General features: G+C 43.3%; 1 protein-coding gene across 6 annotated transcripts in view; it reads right to left on the bottom strand.

The window, feature by feature from the left end:
- Positions 1 to 9,604: 9,604 nt before the first annotated feature.
- The window catches only part of klhl17 (kelch-like family member 17), a 31,863-nt gene continuing 20,000 nt past the window's right edge, over positions 9,605 to 21,467 (bottom strand). For all 6 annotated transcript variants that reach the window (XM_036988172.1, XM_036988174.1, XM_036988173.1 and 3 more), the window contains 5 exons: positions 18,795 to 18,962; positions 18,558 to 18,646; positions 14,034 to 14,107; positions 13,489 to 13,670; positions 9,605 to 12,623 (listed from right to left, as the gene is read on the bottom strand). In XM_036988172.1, the coding sequence (XP_036844067.1) occupies positions 12,395 to 12,623; positions 13,489 to 13,670; positions 14,034 to 14,107; positions 18,558 to 18,646; positions 18,795 to 18,962 (742 nt within the window). In that variant the 3' untranslated portion in view covers positions 9,605 to 12,394. The remainder of the gene's footprint in view (positions 12,624 to 13,488; positions 13,671 to 14,033; positions 14,108 to 18,557; positions 18,647 to 18,794; positions 18,963 to 21,467) is intronic.

The following is a 21,467-nucleotide window of genomic DNA, read 5'->3' as shown; positions in this document are numbered from 1 at the left end:
AGGGGAGAGGAGTAACCTTTCAGACTGGGACATGTCTGAGCCTGTTGCCCAAAGAAGTATTTATTATTTCCCCATATACATTGAGCACAACGTTATTACTTCAGAGTGACGACAAAGGATGTGATATTAAAACAGAGGTCAGTCTCTTGTAGTTGTTCTATATAAATCAACAGCTTACAAAAAAAGGGAATACATTTTTTTCCCACATCGTGTATAAAACATATTTTTTCAGTAATATCACTTTAAACCCAAAATGAACTGAAATTTGTCTATAACATTACATTTTATGTATAGCAGACCAGAATGTTATGTCATTGCTGTATTCTTACCTATGTGTCTCTAAAAATGTGTGTACGCTGTTTAACACTAGAAAAGTCCGGCCTTGAGCCATCCCGTTTTCAGTCATCCATCATTTTTGACTGCAACATTCTAACCGTCTAATAAGTACATTTAATATGCCGTCGCAAAAATAATAATTTGGTTGTGTTTACGAAGGTCTTGGGTAACATTAGAATAGAAAAGAAGAACAATTAAGAACACAATCGTATATTAATTTATGTTAATGTAGGCTCTCTCTAAGAACAAACAAAAAACACCACAATTCAAGTGTTAAATCCATCACAAGAGAAATACATTTTCGTTATGGCAGGTTTTAAGAAATATTATGGAACTAAGAACATGTATTCAAAATAACAAAATAGCATATATTTAGTTGTATTATATTAATAGTCATATTTGGAAATAGAGCTCATCTCTCAAAATGTTAAAGTTATTTGGCAAAGGTAAGTGTTTGGAAACCTCAGAATTAGCTTTTTTTCATACTATATAGACAAAGTCATACCTACATGTGACTGTCGGAGGATTTGAAAAAGTCTCTTTTTGGCGCTCCATTTCCTTGCCTGTGTGTCAATTCCAAGCTACCCATGCATCTCTTCTTTTAGGCTACAATTTGACAATTGATAATATTGTCACCCATCAGACTATTGTCAATTTAATCTTGTCTTTAGGCTAACTCTGTTTTTATATGTGTGAAATTAGTTTTGATAGAGTTTAGGTGTAGTTGGGCTGCACAGGCTGGTGGTGAATGACTAGCGGTGAATGAAGGGCAGGAATTTTGTGATATTAAAATGTTAACATAATTTGTGTGTTAAATATACTTATTTAGGAAAGGTCAAGGACGGAGGTGGGGCATGACTTTAATAATGGCAGAGATAGGCCTATTTCAATTTTAAATTAATATGCCGTCAAAATGATTACTTCAGTGCTTCTAGTGTTAATCATCGACTGATACTTGTTTGCATATGAAAGAGTTCCATATTTAAATTAATCTACAGTTTCAGCAGGTAGGCCAGTTGATATACACAAGCTCCTGTTTGATGACGGATAATAAGTGTTAATGCCAAAAATTATATTTTATAGTGTTATGGTAACACTGCTAATATTTAATTTTAAAAACACTGTCAGATGAATCCCTCTCTTGGTGTTTCATTGTCATCAGGAGCAACAGAGGAAACATTTAACTAAATCAATACACCATGCGGATAGGCCAATATCTCATTTTTTAAGACTTATTATAAACTGGGTGGTTCGAGTCCTGAATGCTGATTGACTGAAAGCTGTGGCTTATTTAACCGTATACCATGGGTATGACAAAACGTTTATTTTTACTGATCCAATTACGTTGGTAACCAGTTTATAATAGCTATAAGGCACTCGGCATTGCGTCGTACTTAACAACAGCCCTTAGCCGTGGTATATTGGCCATATACTACACCTCCTCCTACCTTATTGACTAATTATGACCTAGGCCTAGTTACTTTAGGATTAGGAGCGCTGCAAGTGTTTTCACAATTTCTTAAAAGCATCATTAAAGGTTATTATGAGTAGAGAGGGCACACCTAAAAAACTAAAATTTCCATTCAAAATGAAACCAAAACCAGAGATTTGTCTTGATAGACAGTGCTTGTTTCTGGTCAAAGAATGAGTCACAAACTAATGATTGCCTGTGGCACATCCCTCAGCTTTAATTCCAGTTTCTGTCTATGACTGGACTTTGAATGTCCTGGCCACATTATATGAAATAGACACATTTCCAATAAACTGACAGTTCATCCCAAGCTGCTGAACCATAATGTGCAAACCAATCCACCCAAGGCACTAAACAGTCATCATACTAGTTCAACTCAATGGGAGAAGCTCCAGTCTTTAAGAGAGCAATCTAAAGCTTGTATGAAAAGCCGCATTTACCATAACAAAGTTGTGTGTTGCTCAAGCAGAGTAATTTAATCAAGAGGGAAGGTGGAGTGTTAAGCTGTTATTTGATAGAGACAAGCATTATTATAACAGGTGTCAACCTCACCATGAAATGCTTACTTACAAGCCCTTAACCAACAATGCAGTTCAAGAAATAAAGTTAAGAAAATATATGACTAAATAAACAAATATTTTAAATAAAAAGTAACACAGTAAAATAACATTAACGAGGCTATATGAAGGGGGTACCGGTACCGAGTCAATGTGCAGGGGTACAGGTTAGTCGATGTAATTTGTACATGTAGGTAGTGGTAAAGTGACCATGCATAGATACTAAGCAGCGAACAAAAGTTTGCGGACACCTGCTCGTGGAACATCTCCTTCCAAAATCATTGGCATTAATATGGAGTTGGTCCTCCCTTAGCTGTTAGAACAGCCTCCACTCTTCTGGGAAGGCTTTCCACTAGATGTTGGAACATTGTTGCAGGGACTTGCTTCCATTCAGTCACAAGAGCATTAGTGAGGTTGGGCACTAATGTCGGGCGATTAGACCTGGCTCGCAGTCTGTGTTCTAATTCATTCCAAAGGTGTTCGATGGGGTTGACTGCGGCCAGTCAAGTTCTTCCACACAGATCTTGAACAACCATTTCTGGTATGGACCTTACTTTGTGCTGAAATTGTCATGCCCCAAACTGTTGCTACAATGTCGGAAGCACAGAATCGTCTAGAATGTCATTGTATTCTGTAGCATTAAGATTTCCTTTCACTGGATCTGAGGGACCTAGCCCGAAACATGAAAACAGACCCAGACCATTATTTCTCCTCCACCAAACGTTACAGTTGGCACTATGCATTTGGGCAGGAAGCATTCTTCTGGCATCTGCCAAACCCAGATTCATCCGTCGGACTGCCAGATGGTGAAGCATGATTCTTCACTCCAGAGAACGCATTTCCACTGCTCCAGAGTCCAATGGCGGTGAGCTTTACACCACTCCAGCCGACGCTTGGTATTGCACATGGTGATCTTAAGCTTGCGGCTGTTTGGCCATGGAAACCCATTTCATGAAGTGCCCAACGAACAGTTCTTGTGCTGACGTTGCTTCCAGAGGCAATTTGGAACTCGGTAGCGAGTGTTGCGATACGCTTCAACACTCAGCGGTCCCGTTCTGTGAGCTTGTGTGGCCTACCACTTCACAATAACAGTTAACTGAGGCAGCTGGGTTCGAAGCAGGGTCGAAATTTGAGGAACTGACCTGTTGGAAAGGTGGCATCCTATGACGGTGCCATTTTGAAAGTCACTGAGCTCTTCAGTAAGGCCATTCCACTGCCAATCTTTGTCTATGGAGATAACATGGCTGTGTGCTCAATTTTATACACCTGTCAGCAACGGGTGTGGCTGAAATAGCCAAATCCACTAAATTGAAGGGGTGTCCACATACTTTTGTATATATAGTGTATGTCACAGAGATAGTGTGGGTTGTAAAAGTGTTGCCAGACATTACAACGCCTGGAGCAGACAAGAGAAAGGGGAGTTGGTGTCACAGGAGGCTGCTGAGGGGAGGACGGCTCATAATGATGGCTGGAACAGAGAAAATGGAATGGCATCAAACATATGGAAACCATGTGTCTGATGTATTTGATACTATTCTACTAATTCCGCTCCAGCCATTACCACGGGCCCATCTAGTGGTTAGAGCGTTGGGCAGTAACTGGATCGAATCCCCGAGCTGACAAGGTAAAAATCTGTCGTTCTGCCTGAGCAAGGCAGTTAACCCACTGTTCCCCAGGCGCCAAAGACGCGGATGTCGATTAAGGCAGCCCCCCGCACCTCTCTGATTCAGAATACATTGTTGGACAACTGACTAGGTATCCCCTTTTCCCCTTTCCTCTCCAAGTAAGATGCCACCAACCTGGCGGGTATTTAGCATAATCAGAAGTGATGTCTTGACTGTGCAGTGTGTATGTGTGAAAGATGAGTCTATCATATGGTGTCATGGAAAAATGTATTTGCATGCTCGTCTGCAACTGCACACAAAATGGTGACTTACCTACACTCAAGGCTCCAGTCACACATGCCTATCCTTGAAGAAAGTAGCGGAAGCGGCTACTTGGGAAAATAAACCGTTTGTGGTGATGGATGGGAAGTTTTACTGACTCTTTTTACTGACTCAGATCATTTCGACACGTTCAGTCAAAAGAAAGAATAATTCGACTCATTTTGTTCATTTGAGTCAGTAATGCCCAGAGTATGCAGGACCCTACACCGGCGAATTACTAACTTAAACTAGAAAGAGTCATGATTCCACAAATCTCTTGTTCACATCTCATTCACAATAGGGGTCTTATTGGACCTGTCATTTGTGACTGAGACATGTAAACGTTTGCTTTAAACAATGTACATTTGTTGATTGCTAGGCATAGAAATACAATTATTTCTTGATACATTTGAAACGAGGTCTAGTTGTAGCCGCAACCGGACTAGATTGTGAATGACTCTTGGCAGAATGCATAGCTTAAATGACTGCCGTGAGGGTGATAGGCACAAATCGCAAACTATTAAGAAAGAACTAATCTTTCACAAAATGCACATTACTAACAGTTTGGGAAAGTTCTCTCAGCCATCATTTCGGTCTCTATCGAGTTTCCATGGGATTTGTTAGTTTGTTGGTGATGTGGACACCAAGGAACTTGAAGCTCTCAACCTGCTCCCCGTTGATGAGAATGGGGAGCAGGTAGTCCATAATGATCTCCTTGGTCTTGATCACGTTGAGGGAGAGGTTGTTGTCTTGGCACCACACGGCCAGGTCTCTTACCTCCTCCCTATATGCTGTCTCGTCGTTGTTGGTGATCAGGCCTACCACTGTTGTGTCATCGGCAAACTTAATGATGGTGTTGGAGTTGTGCCAGGTCGTGCAGTCATAAGTGAACAGGGAGTACAGGAGGGACTGAGCACGCACCCCTGAGGGGCCCCTGTGTTAAGAATCAGTGTGGTGGATGTGTTGTTACCTACCCTTACCACCTGGGGGCAGTCCATCAGGAAGTCCAGGATCCAGTTGTAGAGGGAGGTGTTTAGTCCCACGGTCCTTAGCTTAGTGATGAGCTTTGAGGGCACTTTTGTGTTGAACGCTGAGCTATAGTCAATGAACAGCATTCTCATGTAGGTGTTCCTCTTGTCCAGGTGGGAGAGGGCAGTACAATAGAGATTGTGTCATCTGTGGATCTGTTGGGGCGGTATGCGAATTGGAGAGGGTCCAGGGTATCTGGGATGATTGTGTTTATGTGAGCCATGACCAGCCTTTCAAAGCATTTCATGGCTACAGACGTGAGTGCTAGAAGGCAATATTAATTTAGACAGATTACCTTTTGGGCACAGGAACTGTGGTGGTCTGCTTGAATCATGTATGTATGTATGTATGTATGTATGTATTACAACCTGGGTCAGGGAGAGGTTAAAGACAAAACAATGTCAGTGAAGACAATTGGCAGCTGGTCAGCGCATGCTCTGAGTACGCGTCCTGGTAATCTGTCTGGCCCTGCGGCCTTGTGAATGTTAACCTGTTTAAAGGTCTTACATCGGCTACGGATAGCGAGATCACACAATCCTGTTCCCACATCGGTTTTCGGAGATTGATGACTCTTTACTTATTCAACATACTTTCGTATATAGTGTATGTGGACCCCCCCTTCAAATGAGTGGATTCAGCTATTTCAGCCACATGTTGCTGACAGGTGTATAAAATTGAGCACACAGCCATCTCCATAGACAAACATTGGCAGTAGAATGGCCTTACTGAAGTGCTCAGTGACATTCAACGTGGCACCGTCATAGAATGCCAACTTTCCAACAGGTCTGTTCGTCAAATATCTGTCCTGATAGAGCTGCCCCGGCCAATTGTAAGTGCTGTTATTGTGAAATGAAAATGTCTAAGAGCCACAACTGCTCAGCCACGAAGTGGTAGGCCACACAAGCTCATAAAATTGGACCGCCGAGTGCTGAAGTGCATAGCGTGTAAAAATCATCTGTCCTCGGTTGCAACACTCACTACCAAGTTCCAAACTGCCTCTGGAAGCAACGTCAGCACAATAACTGTTCGTTAGGAGCTTCATGAAATGGGTTTCCATGGCCGAACAGCCGGACACAAGCCTAAGATCACCATGCGCAATGCCAAGCTTCAGCTGGAGTGGTATAAAGCTTGTGATGAATTACAACATCCAGCATCCGATGGACGAGTCTGGGTTTGGCACTATTTTTCATGGTTCGGGCTAGGCCCATTAGTTCCAGGGAAGGGAAATCTTAACGCTTATGCATACAATGACATTCTAGATGATTCTGTGCTTCCGACTTTGTGGCAACAGTTTGGGAAGGCCCTTTCTTGTTTCAGCATGACAATGCCCCCATGAACAAAGCGAGGTCCATTCAGAAATGGTTTGTCGATCAGTGTGGACGAACTTGACTGACCTGCACATCAAACAACCAATATTTACTTCAGTCTGGTTTTAGACCCCATCATAGCACTAAGACTGCACTCACTAAGGTGGTAAATGTTGTTTTAATGGCGTCAGACCAAGGCTCTGCATCTGTGCTCGTGCTCCTAGACCTTAGTGCTGCTTTTGACCCAAAGCAATCACCACATTATTTTGGAGAGAGTAGAAACTCTAACTGGTCGACACAGACACGTTCTTGCCTGGTTTAGATCTGTTAGAAAGATATAATGTAGTCTCTGTGGATAGTTTGTCCTCTAAATCAATTGTATGTTTCGGTGTTGCTCAAGGTTGTTTTAGGAACACTTTTGTTTTCACTACAAATTCTACCTCTTGGCGAAGTCATTTGGAAACACAATGTCAACTTTCACTGCTATGTGGATGACACACAGCTGTACATTTCGATGAAACCCCAAAATTGGCTACCCTGGAAGCCTGTGTTTCAGACATAAGGAAGTGGATGACGGCAAATGTTTTACTTTTAAAGTCGGCCAAAACAGAGATGCTAGTTATAGGTCCCAAGAAACAAAGAGATCTGCTGTTGGATCTGACAATTAATCTGGATGGTTGACAGTCGTCTCAAATAAAACTGTGAAGAACCTCGGCGTTACTCTGGACCCCGATCTCTCTTTTGACGAACAAGAATATTTCAAGGACAGCTTTTTTCTATCTTCATAACATTGCAAAAAAACGATTCCATGCCTTTGTCACCTCTAGATTAGACTACTGTCATGCTCTACTCTCCGGCTATCCGGATAAAGTACTAAATAAACTTCAGTTAGTGCTAAACACGGCTGCTAGAATCCAGACTAGAATCCCAACATTTTATCATATTACTCCAGTGCTAGCCTCTCTACATTGGTTTCATATTAAGGCTAGGGCTGATTTCAAGGTTTACTGCTAACCTACAAAGCATTATATGGGCTTTCTCCTACCGATCGCTCTGATTTGGTTCTGCCGTACATACCTACACGTACCCTATGGTTACAAGATGCAGGCCTCCTTACTGTCCCTAGAATTTCTAAGCAAACAGCTGGAGGCAGGGCTTTCTCCTATAGAGCTCAATTTTTATGGAAAGGTCTGCCTATCCATGTGAGAGACGCAGACTCGGTCTCATCCTTTAAGTCATTACTGAAGACTCATCTCTTCAGTAGGTCCTATGATTGAGTGTAGGAGTGCGAAGGTGAACGGCAAGGCACTGGAGCGACAAACCACCCTTGCTGTCTCTGCCTGGCAGGCTCCACTGGGATTCTCTGCCTCTGACCCTATTATGGAGGCTGAGTCACTGGCTTACTAGTGCTCTTCCATGTCGTCCCTAGGAGGGGTGCGTCACTTGAGTGGGTTGAGTCACAGACGTGATCTTCCTGTCTGGTTTTGCGCCCCCTCGGGCTTGTTTCTGTGGAGGAGATCTTTGTGGGCTATACTTAGCCTTGTCTCAGGGTAGTAAGTTGGTTGTTTGTTGATATCCCTCTAGTGGTGTGGGGGCTGTGCTTTGGCAAAGTGAGTGGGATTATATCCTGCCTGGTTGGCCCTGTCCTGGCGTATTGTCGGATGGGGCCACAGTGTCCCCTGACCCACCCGTCTCAGTCTCTATGCTGCAATAGTCTATGTGCCGGTTGTGCTGCTGCTCCAGTTTCAACTGTTCTGCCTGTGGCTAGGGAACCCTGACCTGTTCACCGAACGTGCTACCTTGTGCCGGAATTGCGGTTTTTCGACTCCCTTTACCACACCGGCTGTCTCAACCCCTAAATGCTCATCCATGAAATACCAACTGACATTTACTCCTGAGGTACTGACCTGTTGCACCCTCTACAACCACTGATTATTATTTGACCCTGCTGGTCATCTATGAACGTTTTAATATATTGAAGAACAAGATGGCCTTAAATGGCCATGTACTCTTATCTCCACCCGGCACAGGCAGAAGAGGACTGGCCACCCCTCAGAGCCGGTTTCCTCTAGGTTTCTTTGTAGGTTCCTGCCTTTCTAGGGAGTTTTTCCTAGCCACTGTGCATCTACATCTGTATTGTTTGGGGTTTTAGGCTGGGTTTCTCTATAGCGCTTTGTGACATCTGCTGATGTAAAAAGGGCTTTATAAATACATTTGATTGATTGACATTTGAATGTGGGTGACAGTGACAGGGGGCTGGGTAAAAGGTGGGTAGGGGACGGTCTCGGTCTCTGCTCCACTGTGTGACTGGCTACATAGCGGTGCCTGCGAGTGTGCGCCAGGCTGTAAACTCATTAACACCCACAGGACCACAGGGGACAGAGGGCTACAGGGCAATTGACTTGTACAGACTGCAGACACATCATTTAACCCACCCTTTAAAAACTGTCCACTCTATATGCCCCCAAGAGACATGAATAGGCTTCCATTTGACTCTTTACAGCAGAAACCTCATTAACAACAGAATTCTGACACGTTGCAGTGTACCAGTTTTTCTCATGGCTAACAGTAAGCTTTATCGTTAATATCCACTGCAATGTCTGTGTTAGTGTATTGAGTAGATGTTGAGAGTGTGTGTGTGTAGAGGTTTGTGTGAGTGTACTCTGTGTGCACACGCAAAAGCAGCCACAGGTGTGCATACTATGTGACTGAGGTCATGAGGGGTAAAGTGAGAGTGCTCAGCTGTCCACTCAGATCAGTGTGAAAGGAGAGCATACTGGGACGATACTAAACGATACCGTAGTGGGCATAGCAACACACACAAACATACACACACGCTGTTAGCAACGCAACCTTCAACTGAACTTAACCTATGAACACAAAATGTTGAAAAGATGTTGAAAAGTAGTCTTTTGGGGGGAAAGATGTTGAAAATACATATTTCAAACAATTTCTCACTCCAAAAAACAACCTGGGTTCTCACACCTGAAAGCATCTTTATTTATTTTCTACACAGTGTATTGCTCCATTTCACAATAGTGCAACGTTTCTCCATACATTTTCTCGATAAATATAACATATAAATAAACGATGCAGGTCACATTGAACTATAATGTGTTAACTAAAAAAGCTACAGTCACATTGACAATGCATTCAATCCGAGAATTTAGGCAATTCCTTCGTTACATTTGATTCAACTACATGGAGGCCAAGTTCTTGTGTGGAGATTTCACTCATGGTACATTTTGAGCTCACACGAACCCACCGTGTAAAATTTGGCATGGCATGGAATGTTATAATGACGTCATTTTCTGGTTGTAAATAGGTTTTCTGGTTGTAGAGACGCCTGGTTAGATACCAGATTACAACCAATAAGTTTTTTTCTGGTCGCTAAAAAGACCTCTTAAAACAATCTGTATACAACCTGACCATGACGTCACAGAAGACATCACTGCAACCACTTTTGCGATTTGGGGACAAAACACTTCACCATTACTGGGGTGGGGGGGGGGGGGGGGGGGGGGGGGGAGAGAGATGGGGTTCGGTAAAAACAAAACCAGATCAACAAAATCCTTTGAAAAAAGGAAAATAAATAACTTCTCAGAAGTTTTACATTTGATCACACTGCTCTACATAGCCTATTTATTGAACCTAGCTAACTGTGACGAGTCAAAAACTAAAATTAGGACATGTTGTGGCTGACACAGCTCTTTAACCTCAGGTAAAGTATCAGTATTGAGTATGTAGAAACAGCTTCATTTCCTTAGCCAATCAGCCTTTGCTTTGATGTGTGCCATTTTGTGGAACTTCCAAAGAATGGTATTATCTGATAGACGTTTTCCAGAGTATCGTTAGAGCTTAGAGTTATACTACATGTTGTCACACGTTTACTACGTAAACATTGCTGTGGTAACTTTGGATCCTTTTCAACAATACAGGAAGAGGTATGATGAGGGAAAGTACAAAATGATGAGTAAGTAACACAAAATGAAAGCACCATAAATGTTTCCACATTGACATTGCCGCAGCTAGTCTTAAGTATTAAGATTAGTGTTGTGTTAATTTGCCTACACATTACTTGAACCTTCTGCTCTTTAGCCATTCCAAAGCTGTCATGATCGTGATACCACTATGTGTTTATGAATGATAATGATCTATACAATGGATTGGGGTCTTCTAATTAGCTAGCGGACAAGCAAGCTTGCATACCATAGCCTTCCATACAACCATATTGGACATCAGTTGCCATAACTACTAATGACATCAGTTGTGAAATACATGTGGCAGTGACAAGGCTACTTTTGAAAAATATTTAACATTTTCAGTCAAGGTACCAACCGGCAAAAGAATAAACACTGCATGAACAAAATAAACCTCTTTCTTTTAACTGTTGTCCTTTATAAATAATAAAAGATATTTCAGTTGACCTCTGCCCGTCTTCAAAAAGTGTCTCAGAGTAGGAATGCTGATCTAGGATCAGTTTATCCTTTTAAATCATTCTGAATAAGGGGGAACCTAGATCAGCATTCCTACCCTGAGACACTTTATGAATACGGGCCCTGATATCTTCATCAGTTTAAAAAAATCCTTATCAATCCTTCACTCTGATATACTCAACGCTCAAACTGAACAACTTCCCACTTTTGACATCCTCTCGGACACACTTCCATCAATGATATGCACGACGTTAACACAACAAAATGAAAATAATACGAGTCGTAGCAGTGGTCCATTTGCTTTTCACAAAGCATCTTTGAAATTGTCGGAATATATTAGCTATATATATATATTTTTTTTACATTTAATAAATAATTCAACATCATATTATCTGTTCTTATATATTTTTTAAAGAAATTAAACTAATTTACAGTTTAGAGTAACGATAGATCTCGAATCAATAGCTACATTCTTTTTTTTCTTCTTCTCCAGCTGGTTGGTTGAAGTTTTCCTTAGGTACAGATCTAGGATCAGCTTCCCCTCCTCAATACTAACCTTAACCATTTAAGGGGAAATGCTGGAAAATGTCTAGGGGCAACACTCTATTACACAAGGCTCGTCCGTAGGGTAGGACGGTAAACAACATTGCCCGTTAATGCCACCTAGTGTGACACATACAGCTGCACTACTCATTTTTATTCCTGCCTGCCAGGACACAATGTCAGTAAACATGCATGGCAGAACCAGTCAATAGCTACATTCCTAAGTTAAAATCGGTTCAGAGACGGTATTGGATTGCAAATGGTGTTTTTTTCCCAACCTCTTTATCTGAGGAAAACTCTCCTGTGTTCTTCAATAGACTAGAAGCTGGTATCTTTACGGTAATACAGTGAGACTTCAGGGAAAGAGACCAGATCCAGCAGCCCCCTCTGTGCGTTTCTCTCTCCATCTTTCACTCTTCCTCACTCGCTCATCCCATCACCTCTTCTCCCTCAAACTGTACCCCTCCCAGTCTCTCAATCCCTTCTCTCCACTCTCCCTCAAACTGTACCCCTCCCACTCTCTCTCAAGCCCTTCTCTCCACTCTCCCTCAAACTGTACCCCTCCCACTCTCTCTCAAGCCCTTCTCTCCACTCTCTCTCAAACTGTACCCCTCCCACTCTCTCTCAAGCCATTTTCTCCACTCTCCCTCTCGCTACCTGATTCAAGTATATGCATCCTCTCACTCCCTCCTCTTCACACAGAGCAGTTGCGTCTCTTGCTGGGGCCTGGCTGTGCGGTGGCAACCAAGGCCGAGGTTGAGGCTGAGGTCAGCCAGAGCTTAGCCCCGTGTCAAAGGCTGGTGGAGGACACAGAGAGTGTGGGCGACGAAGGCGGCGGGAAGTTGAGCAGCTCTAGGACGGCCACCCCCACACTGCTGCGCCGCGTGAACATGCAGGAGGCCGCCACCCACTTGTTGCTGCGCGGGTTGTACTTCTCAATGGAGTTGAGGCTGGAGCTGCCATCGTTGCCGCCCACCGCGTACAGCCAGCCGTCCATAGCCACCAGGTCGTGGGTACTCCTGCGGGAGGACAGGACAACGTGCAGACTCAGTAGTAGATCAGGCACACCACAAAGACTAACAGCTAAAAGCAGCGGGTGTGTTAGCGATCACCTGCTGGGTGTCGACAAACAGTGATCCAACATGTAGAATTGTTCTGTGGTCAGAGGTGATTGGATGGCAACCTGCTTTTTCCCTATTGGTTCCTATGCAACAGGCAAGCTCAATCAAGCACAGTGTTTCAAATGAACTCAGATAGTATTTTAACCCAGTTGGTGGCCATTCATTAACATTAACTGATCAATTAACTACTAGGCAGAAAAGAAAACCAAAACGACTTCCCTGACTAGCCTGTTGCTAAAGCTCACTGCAGTGTAAATGGAGGCCTGGGGCATATTCATTAGTGCACAACGCAACAAAATGTTTTGTAACGGAAAGCAAAAAAATATGTTTCTTCTGTACAAACTAAGGTAGGTCCCTCCTTTGCTTCCATTTGGTTCCTATTGAATATGACTCTGCTGAGACCAGATCAGGCTCTAGATAAATATGAGCCATACTACTGATTACAGCAATGGTTTATTTTTGGGGCCGGGAGCATCCACTGTTGTCAGGTTCCCTGCTCAAATCTCCCATTGTGTGCATGTTTGTGTGTGAGTGAGAAACTAATTTAATTTGAATCATCAAGTCCTGGTCTCTGAGGCCCATTGTGTATGCCGGTTCCTCCAGAAACTCAGATAATTTGCTGAGCAAGGGCTGGAATGAAGGAATGAAAACCTGAAACCAGCCATTTATGAGGAGCGAGAAGGCTCTATGCATGCATTGACTATGCAGTTAGTTATAGCTACAGGTGATTGGTAGTAATTGTGACGCGTCTGGCGGTGCCTACCTGCGGATGTTCATGGGCGCCACACCCTCCCAGGCGTTGGTCTTGGGATTGAATCGCTCCACCGAGTTTAGGCAGCTGGTGCCATCGTTGCCCCCGGCGACATAGAGCATGCCCTCCAGCACGGCCACCCCGGCACTGCTGCGTCGACTCAGCATATTGGCGATGGCTGTCCACGCGTTACTCTGTTCCAACCAATCAGAGGGTTGTTGGTCAGTTTTGAGCAACTTATCAGTGCTGGTTGAGGTTGAACTCAAAACTTAGCTTCTCCTTTTTGATCTGGGCAGAAGTTCAGCTTCATGGTCCGGTTTTAACCAGATTAAGCCTACTCATGGACTTTAAATATAGCCTGGTGGAACAAGCCTGATCACTATGTTCACCATTCTACTTAACTGAATGGTGAACGCAGTGATCAAATTCGTTCCACCAGGCTACTGAAAATCATGCCTAGTTGAGATTCTTCTATAGGCTTAATCTGGGTCCAGGAAACTGGCCCAATGTCTTAATGTGCATATTGATAGAGATCTATCTGTTTGTTTGTTTATTACCTGTGGTTCATATTTTTCCACTGTTGCTAGGTGTGAGGAGCTGTCATATCCTCCTACTGCATACAGACTGCCATCTAGAGAGAGGGGGGGGATGAAAGAGGGAGGGAGTGAGGGAGGGAGCGAAAAAGAGCGCCAAAGAGTGAGAGAGTGCTGTGACAATAAGCTCAAAACTCTACATATCAGCTCGCAAATATAAAATATGTTTGATGTGGCCCATATTTACTAGGAAGCGAGTAGTAGGCCAGGGATGGCCATATTTGATGGGGGTGGGGGCCACAAAAAATTTGACCTCATCATGAGGGGCCGCAGTGGCTCGTGGGTCTGCGTACCCACATCCATACCCACACATGCAGTCAGACCCGGCCCTAGCCTTTTGGGGCCCCTAAGCGAAATTTAGTTTGGGGGCCATCCCCACTTCGTGAGCAAAACATTTTAGCGGTCCCCTCTATACAGCAAAGAGAAGTTTAAGAGATAATTTCCTGCAATTCTATTCATTTTGCCATGGGGCAGAGAAAAATGTTTGCAGTTTTTAACATGACATCTTTTGATCAATGGGGGGGCCCCTCGGTCAGTAATTCGACCATGATTACTACAAGTTAAGCAGAAAGTTTAGATAGCCAGCTAAAAATGTTCGCCGAAATGGGCTAATTGAATGACTGTCAGTTATTGACATAACACAAGAACTGCTGATGCACAAGCAACTTTTAAAATTGCACCATGTATATTCCATTGATGTCTAATATTAAAGAAGTCTCAAGGTATTGCTCGTCTGAGGTAGAGAACCTTATGATAAGTGTCGCCCACACTATCTACCAAAAGAGTTTTCATCTGTATTATTTGTAGCCGTCTATTTACCACCAGACCGCTCTCAAACAACTCTATAAGGCTATAAGCAAAAAAGAAAATGCTCACCCAAAAGTGGCGCTCCTAGTGGCCGGGGACTTTAATGCAGGCAAACTTAAATCAGTTTTACCAAATTTTTACCAGCATGTCACATGTGCAACAAGGGGGAAGAAATCCTAGACCACCTTTACTACACACACAGAGATGCATACAAAGCTCTCCCCCGCCCTCCATTTGGCAAATCTGACCACAATTCTATCCACCCGATTCCAGCTTACAAAAACTAAAGCAGGAAATACCAGTGACTCGCTCAATACGGAAGTGGTCAGATGATGCGGATGCTACACTACAGGACTGTTTTGCTAGCACAGACTGGAATGTGTTCCGGGATTCAGCCAATGGCATTGAGGAATACACCAACTCAGTCATTGGCTTCATCAATAAGTGCATCGATGACGTCGTCCCCACAGTGACTGTACGTACATATCCCAACCAGAAGCCATGGATTACAGGCAACAGCCGCATCGAGCTAAAGGCTAGAGCTGCCACTTTCAAGGAGCGGGAGACTAATCTGGACGCTTATAAGACATCCTGCTATGCCCTCAGACAAACCATCAAACAAGCAAAGCGTCAATACACGATTAAGATTGAATCCTACTACATCGGCTCTGACGCTCGTCGGATGTGGCAGGGCTTGAAAACTATTACGGACTACAAAGGGAAACCCAGACGCGAGCTGCCCAGTGAAGCGAGCCTAGCAGAGGAGCCTTTTATGCTCGCTTCGAGGCAAGCAACACCGAAGCATGCATGAGAGCACCAGCTGTTCTGGATGACTGTGTGATAACGCTCTCGGTAGCCGATGTGAACAAAACCTTTAACTTCTTATGGCTTGGGGGCAGTATTTCGACGTCTGGATGAGAAGCATGCCCAAAGTAAACTGCCTGTTACTAAGGCCCAGAAGCTAGGATATGCATATAATTGGTAGAGTTGGATAGAAATCACTCTCAAGTTTCCAAACCTGTTTAAATAATGTCTGAGAGTATAACAGAACTGATATGGCAGGCGAAAACCTGAGGAAAATCCATCCAGGAAGTGGGATTCTTTTGATGTGGGTATTTTCAATTGAATGCCTATAGAGTATCTAATGGGTTAGGACCCAGATTGCAGTTCCTTTGGCTTCCACTAGATGGCAACAGTCTTAAGACATTGTTTCAGGCTTGTTTTCTGAAAAATGAAGAAGAATGAGACCTTTCTGTCAGTGGACTGAGGAAGAATGCAGAGCTGGTTTGTGCCCGTGACCGGGTGCGCGTCCTTCGTTGTTTTTCCTTTCTATTGTATACGCTATTGTCCAGTTTAAATATTAGCGATTATTTAGACAATTGACAACCTGAGGATTAAATACAAACATCGTTTGACATGTTGACGGACTTTACCGAAACTATAAGGATGTATTTGTCTGCATGTTTTGACCGCCTTTGAGCCAGTGGATTACTGAACAAAACACGCCAACAAAACAGAGTTTTGGGATATAAAGAAGGACTTTATCGAACAAAACAAACATTTATTATGTAGCTGGGACTCTTGTGACTGCAACCATATGAACATCTTCAAAGGTAGGTGATAAATTTTATCGCTATATCTGAATTTTGTAATTCCTTTACTTGGATGTAAAATGTTTGTATGCTTTTGTAAGCAGGGCTGTCCTCAGATAATCGCATGGTATGCTTTCGCCGTAAAGCCTTTTTGAAATCTGACAAAGCGGCTGGATTAACAAATTAATCTTTAAGCATAACAGTTGTATATTTTATGAATGTTTATTATGACCTTTTTTGAATTTGGCGCTCTGCAATTTCACCGGATGTTGTCGAGATGGGTCGCTAGCAGAACGCCTGCACCAGAAAGGTTAAACTGGTCAACATTCACAAAGCCACTGGGCCAGACGGATTACCAGGACGTGTACTCAAAGCATGCGCGGACCAACTGTCAAGTGTCTTTACTGACAATTTTAACCTCTCTCTGACCGAGTCTGTAATACCTACGTTTCAAGCAGACCCCCAAAGTCCCTGTGCCAAGGTAACCTGCCTAAATGATTACAGCCCTGTGGGACTCACTTCGGTAGCCATGAAGTGCTTTGAAAGGCTGGTCATGGCTCACATCAACAGCATCCTCCCGGACACCCTAGACCAACTCCAATTTGCATACCACCCCATCAAATCCACAGATGATCTTAATCGCACTCCACACTGCCCTCTCCCACCTGAACAAATGGAACACTGATGTGAGAATGCTGTTCATCGACTACAGCTCAGTGTTCAACACCATAGTGCCCTCAAAGCTCATCACGAAGCTAAGGACACTTGGACTAAACACCTCCCTCTGCAACTGGATTTCCTGACGGGCCACCCCCAGGTGGTAAGAGTAGGCAACAATACGTCTGCCACGCTGATCCTTAACACTGGGGCTCCTCAGGGGTGTGTACTTAGTCCCCTCCTGTATTCCCTGTTCACCCACGACTGCATGGCCAAACACGACTACAACACCATCATTAGGTTTGCTGACGACACAACAGTGTCACCGGCAACGATGAGACGGCTTATAGGGAGGTGGTCAGAGAACTGGCAGTGTGGTTCCAGGACAACAACCTCTCCCTCAATGTGAGCAAGACAAAGGAGCTGATTGTGGACTACAGGAGAAGGTGCGCCGAACAGGCCCCATTAACATCGACGGGGCTGTAGTGGGGTGGGTCGAGAGGTTCAAGTTCCTTGGTGTCCACATAACCAACGAACTATCATGGTTCAAACATACCAAGACAGTTGTGAAGAGGGCACAACAAAACCTTTTCCCCCTCAGGAGACTGAAAAGATTTGGCATGGGCCCCCAGATCCTCAAAAGGTTCTACAGCTGCCCCAACGAGAGCATCCTGACCGGTTGCATCACCGCCTGGTATGGCAACTGCTCGGCAACTTACCGTAAGGCGCTACAGAGGGTAGTGCGAACGGCCCAGTACATCACTGGGGCCAAGCTTCCTGCCATCCAGGACCTATATAATTGGCTGTGTCAGAGGAAAGCACATAAAATTGTCAGACACTCCAGTCACCCAAGTTACAGACTGTTTTCTCTGCTAGTGCACGGCAAGCAGTAACGGAGCGCCAAGTCTCGCACCAAAAGGCTCCTCAACAGCTTCTACCACCAACAATTAGACTGCTGAACAATTCATAAAAATCGCCACCGGACAATTTACATTGACCCCCCCCTCTTGTACACTGCTGCTACTCGCTGTTTGTTTGTTACCTATGCATAGTCACTTTGCCCGCACCTACATGTACAGATTACCTCAACTAGCCTGTACCCATGCACACTTATTTTAGCCTACTTGGTAAATATTTTCTTCTTGAACTGCACTGTTGGTTAAGGGCTTGCAAGTAAGCATTTCACAAGTCTACACTTGTTATATTCGGCGCATATGGCAAATAAAGTTTGATTTGATTTTGATTTGATTATTCTAACTGCCAACAGTAAATTGAGACCCCGACTGAGTTCCCCCCCAAAAAATGATCAGCGGCCCTACAAAAGAGGGACGGCACACCAGTTGCCCATCCCTGCTCTAGGCTAACATACAGTAAGTATATCCTTTCTCAATAGATTACATAATCACACAAGAGGTGGACAACACTTGCTCACCTAGAGTGGCCACACGAACGTATCTCCTTCGGGTGCTCATGGCAGCGATGGAGGTCCAGGTACTGGTGAGAGGGTCGTACCGCTCTGCACTGTTGGGGTGGAGGGGGGCATTCATTATATACAAATGTCATCTCAGTATTTGCATCCGTGACGGTCAGAATCTGTTGTGACAAAGCTCAAAAGTAGTCCAGCATTTTGAACACATGGCTCATAATTATCTATATATTTTGTATGTACCTGTTGAGACAGGAAGCTCCGTCGTAACCACCGGCGGCGTACAGGAGGCCGTGCAACACTGCCACGCCCAAACAGCTCCGTCGCGTCCCCATTGAAACCTCAGGCTGCCAGGAGTTGGTGACAGGGTCGTAGGACTCCACTGTGGCCAAATCTGAGGTGCCGTCATACCTGAGGGAGACCAGAGTATATCAAAAAGAGAAGTGTATCGAAGCCAGGTGTGGGACACTGGTGGCCCGTGGATCAGTCAGACTCTCAACTTACTGTTGAGAGTTAGAATAATAGAATACACAAGGTGCCCTTTTGAAAATTGGCTGTGCATCAGCAGTCACTCAATTAGCCCATGTCAGCAAAACATGTTTTAGAGTTAGTCTAGCTATCTAAACTTAAACTAGTAAGCATGGTCGAATAACCACCATTGATTATCAGTCATCATATTAAAAACTGCTAACATTTGCTCCACCCTTTGGCAAAATGTGTAGAATTGCAGGAAATTAGCTGTAAAACTGCACATTTTCTCTCCGCCCCCTGGCAAATTGAGTAGAATTGCATGAAATGAGTTCTGAAATGGCTAAATAGCTTTCTCTTCACTGTCACGAGTTGGGCCACTAAAATGTTTTGCTCGCAAGGTGGGGGCAGGGTATATGGATGTTATATACAGACCCACGAGCCACTGTGGCCCCTCATGATGAGTTCTGTTTTTTGGTGGCACCACCCCCATCAAAGTTGCCCATCCTCTTATGATTGGCCTAACCATAAGAGGATGGGCTCTGTCGCTAGGGTCTGGGCACATATTCACAAAAGGTATCAGAATAGAAGTGCTGATCGAGGATCAGTTTAGCTTTTTCATCATATAGAATAAGATGGAGGGGGGCTGATCCTAGATCAGCACTCCTAGTCTGAGACCCTTTGTGAATAAGGGGCCTAGTTCCGCTTTAGGTTTCTTCCTTTAATCTCATCTCAAAAGGAGGGTTTCTTTAATGTATTATCTGTTTATCTATTTGACAGGGTAGATGTGCAGGAGTTTCTCATCTAGCTAATTTCCATCAGTAGCACCTGGATAAAACGTTGCCATTGCAGACAATGAGAGTAGTGCATCAGATACTATTTTGTTCCATCTTTCTCTTGATTTACAAAGGAATCTGTTTTGTTTCCCTCCCGGGTAGAGAAGACGTGCCTTGGCTTCAAAAGTCGGAATTTGAATAATTACACTTGAGGGGACCGCTAATATTAGTCTTCCAACAGTTTCCTCCTACCACAGTTAACGGTTTATCTTATTATACCCAATGCCAATCATTCAACATGTTTGCTTGAATAAGAAATTGGATTACAATATACTGTATCTTCCATAATCCTAGTTTCTCTTTCAGACAGATTGCAAACTTGATAACACTTTACTTAACACCCAGCGTCATAAAATGTTGGGTCATGGTCATAACAGCTGACACATATACTCCAAAACATGCATCCTGTTTGCAATAAGGCACTAAAGTAAAACTGCAAAAAATGTGGCAAAGAAATTAACTTTATATCCTGAATACAAAGCGTTATATTATATTTGGGGAAAATCTAACAACACATCACTGAGTACCACTATCTATACTTTAAGGTATAGTGGTGGCTGCATCATGTTATGGGAATGCTTATCTTCAGTAGTGAGATTTTTGGGATAAAAATAAAAAGAATAAAGCTAAGAAAAGGCAATATCCTTGAGGAAAGCCTGGTTCAATCTACTTTCCACCAGACACTGGGAGATTAATTCACCTTCCAGCAGGACAATAACCTAAAACACATACATATACACTGGAGTTGCTTACCAAGATAACATTGAATGCTCCGGAATGGCCTAGTTACAGTTTTGACTTAAAATGGCTGCCTAGCAATGTTCAACAACCAACTTGACCTGTTATAATATGGTCATAACACTGTCATGACACATATGTAGACCTGTTGTGACATATATTGCATTATTTTATGGCTGGTTATGACACTTACAGAAATGTCAAAGCCCACAAAACCTAACACACAAGGCAAAACATTCCATTACACCATAAACATACTGTTGACACAACATATGTTATATATATTTTTTAAAGTAAATTGACCATGTTAAATTATCATTGTGATTGCACACATATTGATGTCAGACAATCACCCACCCCAATGCTCTGTTGCAGACAACTGGGATGAATGCACAAGCAGATTTCAGAAGAACAAGACACCTTCTTTTTGACTGATGACTGACATAAGGGCATGTACGTGATTGGCCTATCTGGCTTATATGATTATGATGTCATAATGCTTCTTGACAGTGTCATAAAGTGTATTCTCTACAAGTTATTTAAAATACGATGAAAAAAAACATGACCGTAAAGAATTCAATACAACAAAAACAAAGGATTTAAGAGACAAACTTATAAACGAAAACAAACTTCTTGGCAGGAAAAAATGAATTTGAAAGAAATGTGGGTTTTGACACTTATGTAGGTGTCCATAATCTGCCATAAAATAACACAATATATGTCACAACAGGTAGAAATACATGGGTCATGACAGTGTTATGACCATATGACATGGTTATGACCATGGCATAACGTGTTATGACACTGGGAGTCATGTAAAGTGTTAACGTAAACTTAACCGAGCTATCTAGCATAATTAACACGAGTGTACTCT

The sequence above is a fragment of the Oncorhynchus mykiss genome, chromosome 9 (assembly GCF_013265735.2).
Source record: "Oncorhynchus mykiss isolate Arlee chromosome 9, USDA_OmykA_1.1, whole genome shotgun sequence".
In the NCBI taxonomy this organism is placed as follows: Eukaryota; Metazoa; Chordata; class Actinopteri; order Salmoniformes; family Salmonidae; genus Oncorhynchus; species Oncorhynchus mykiss.
This window is presented reverse-complemented; position numbering and strand designations above follow the sequence as displayed.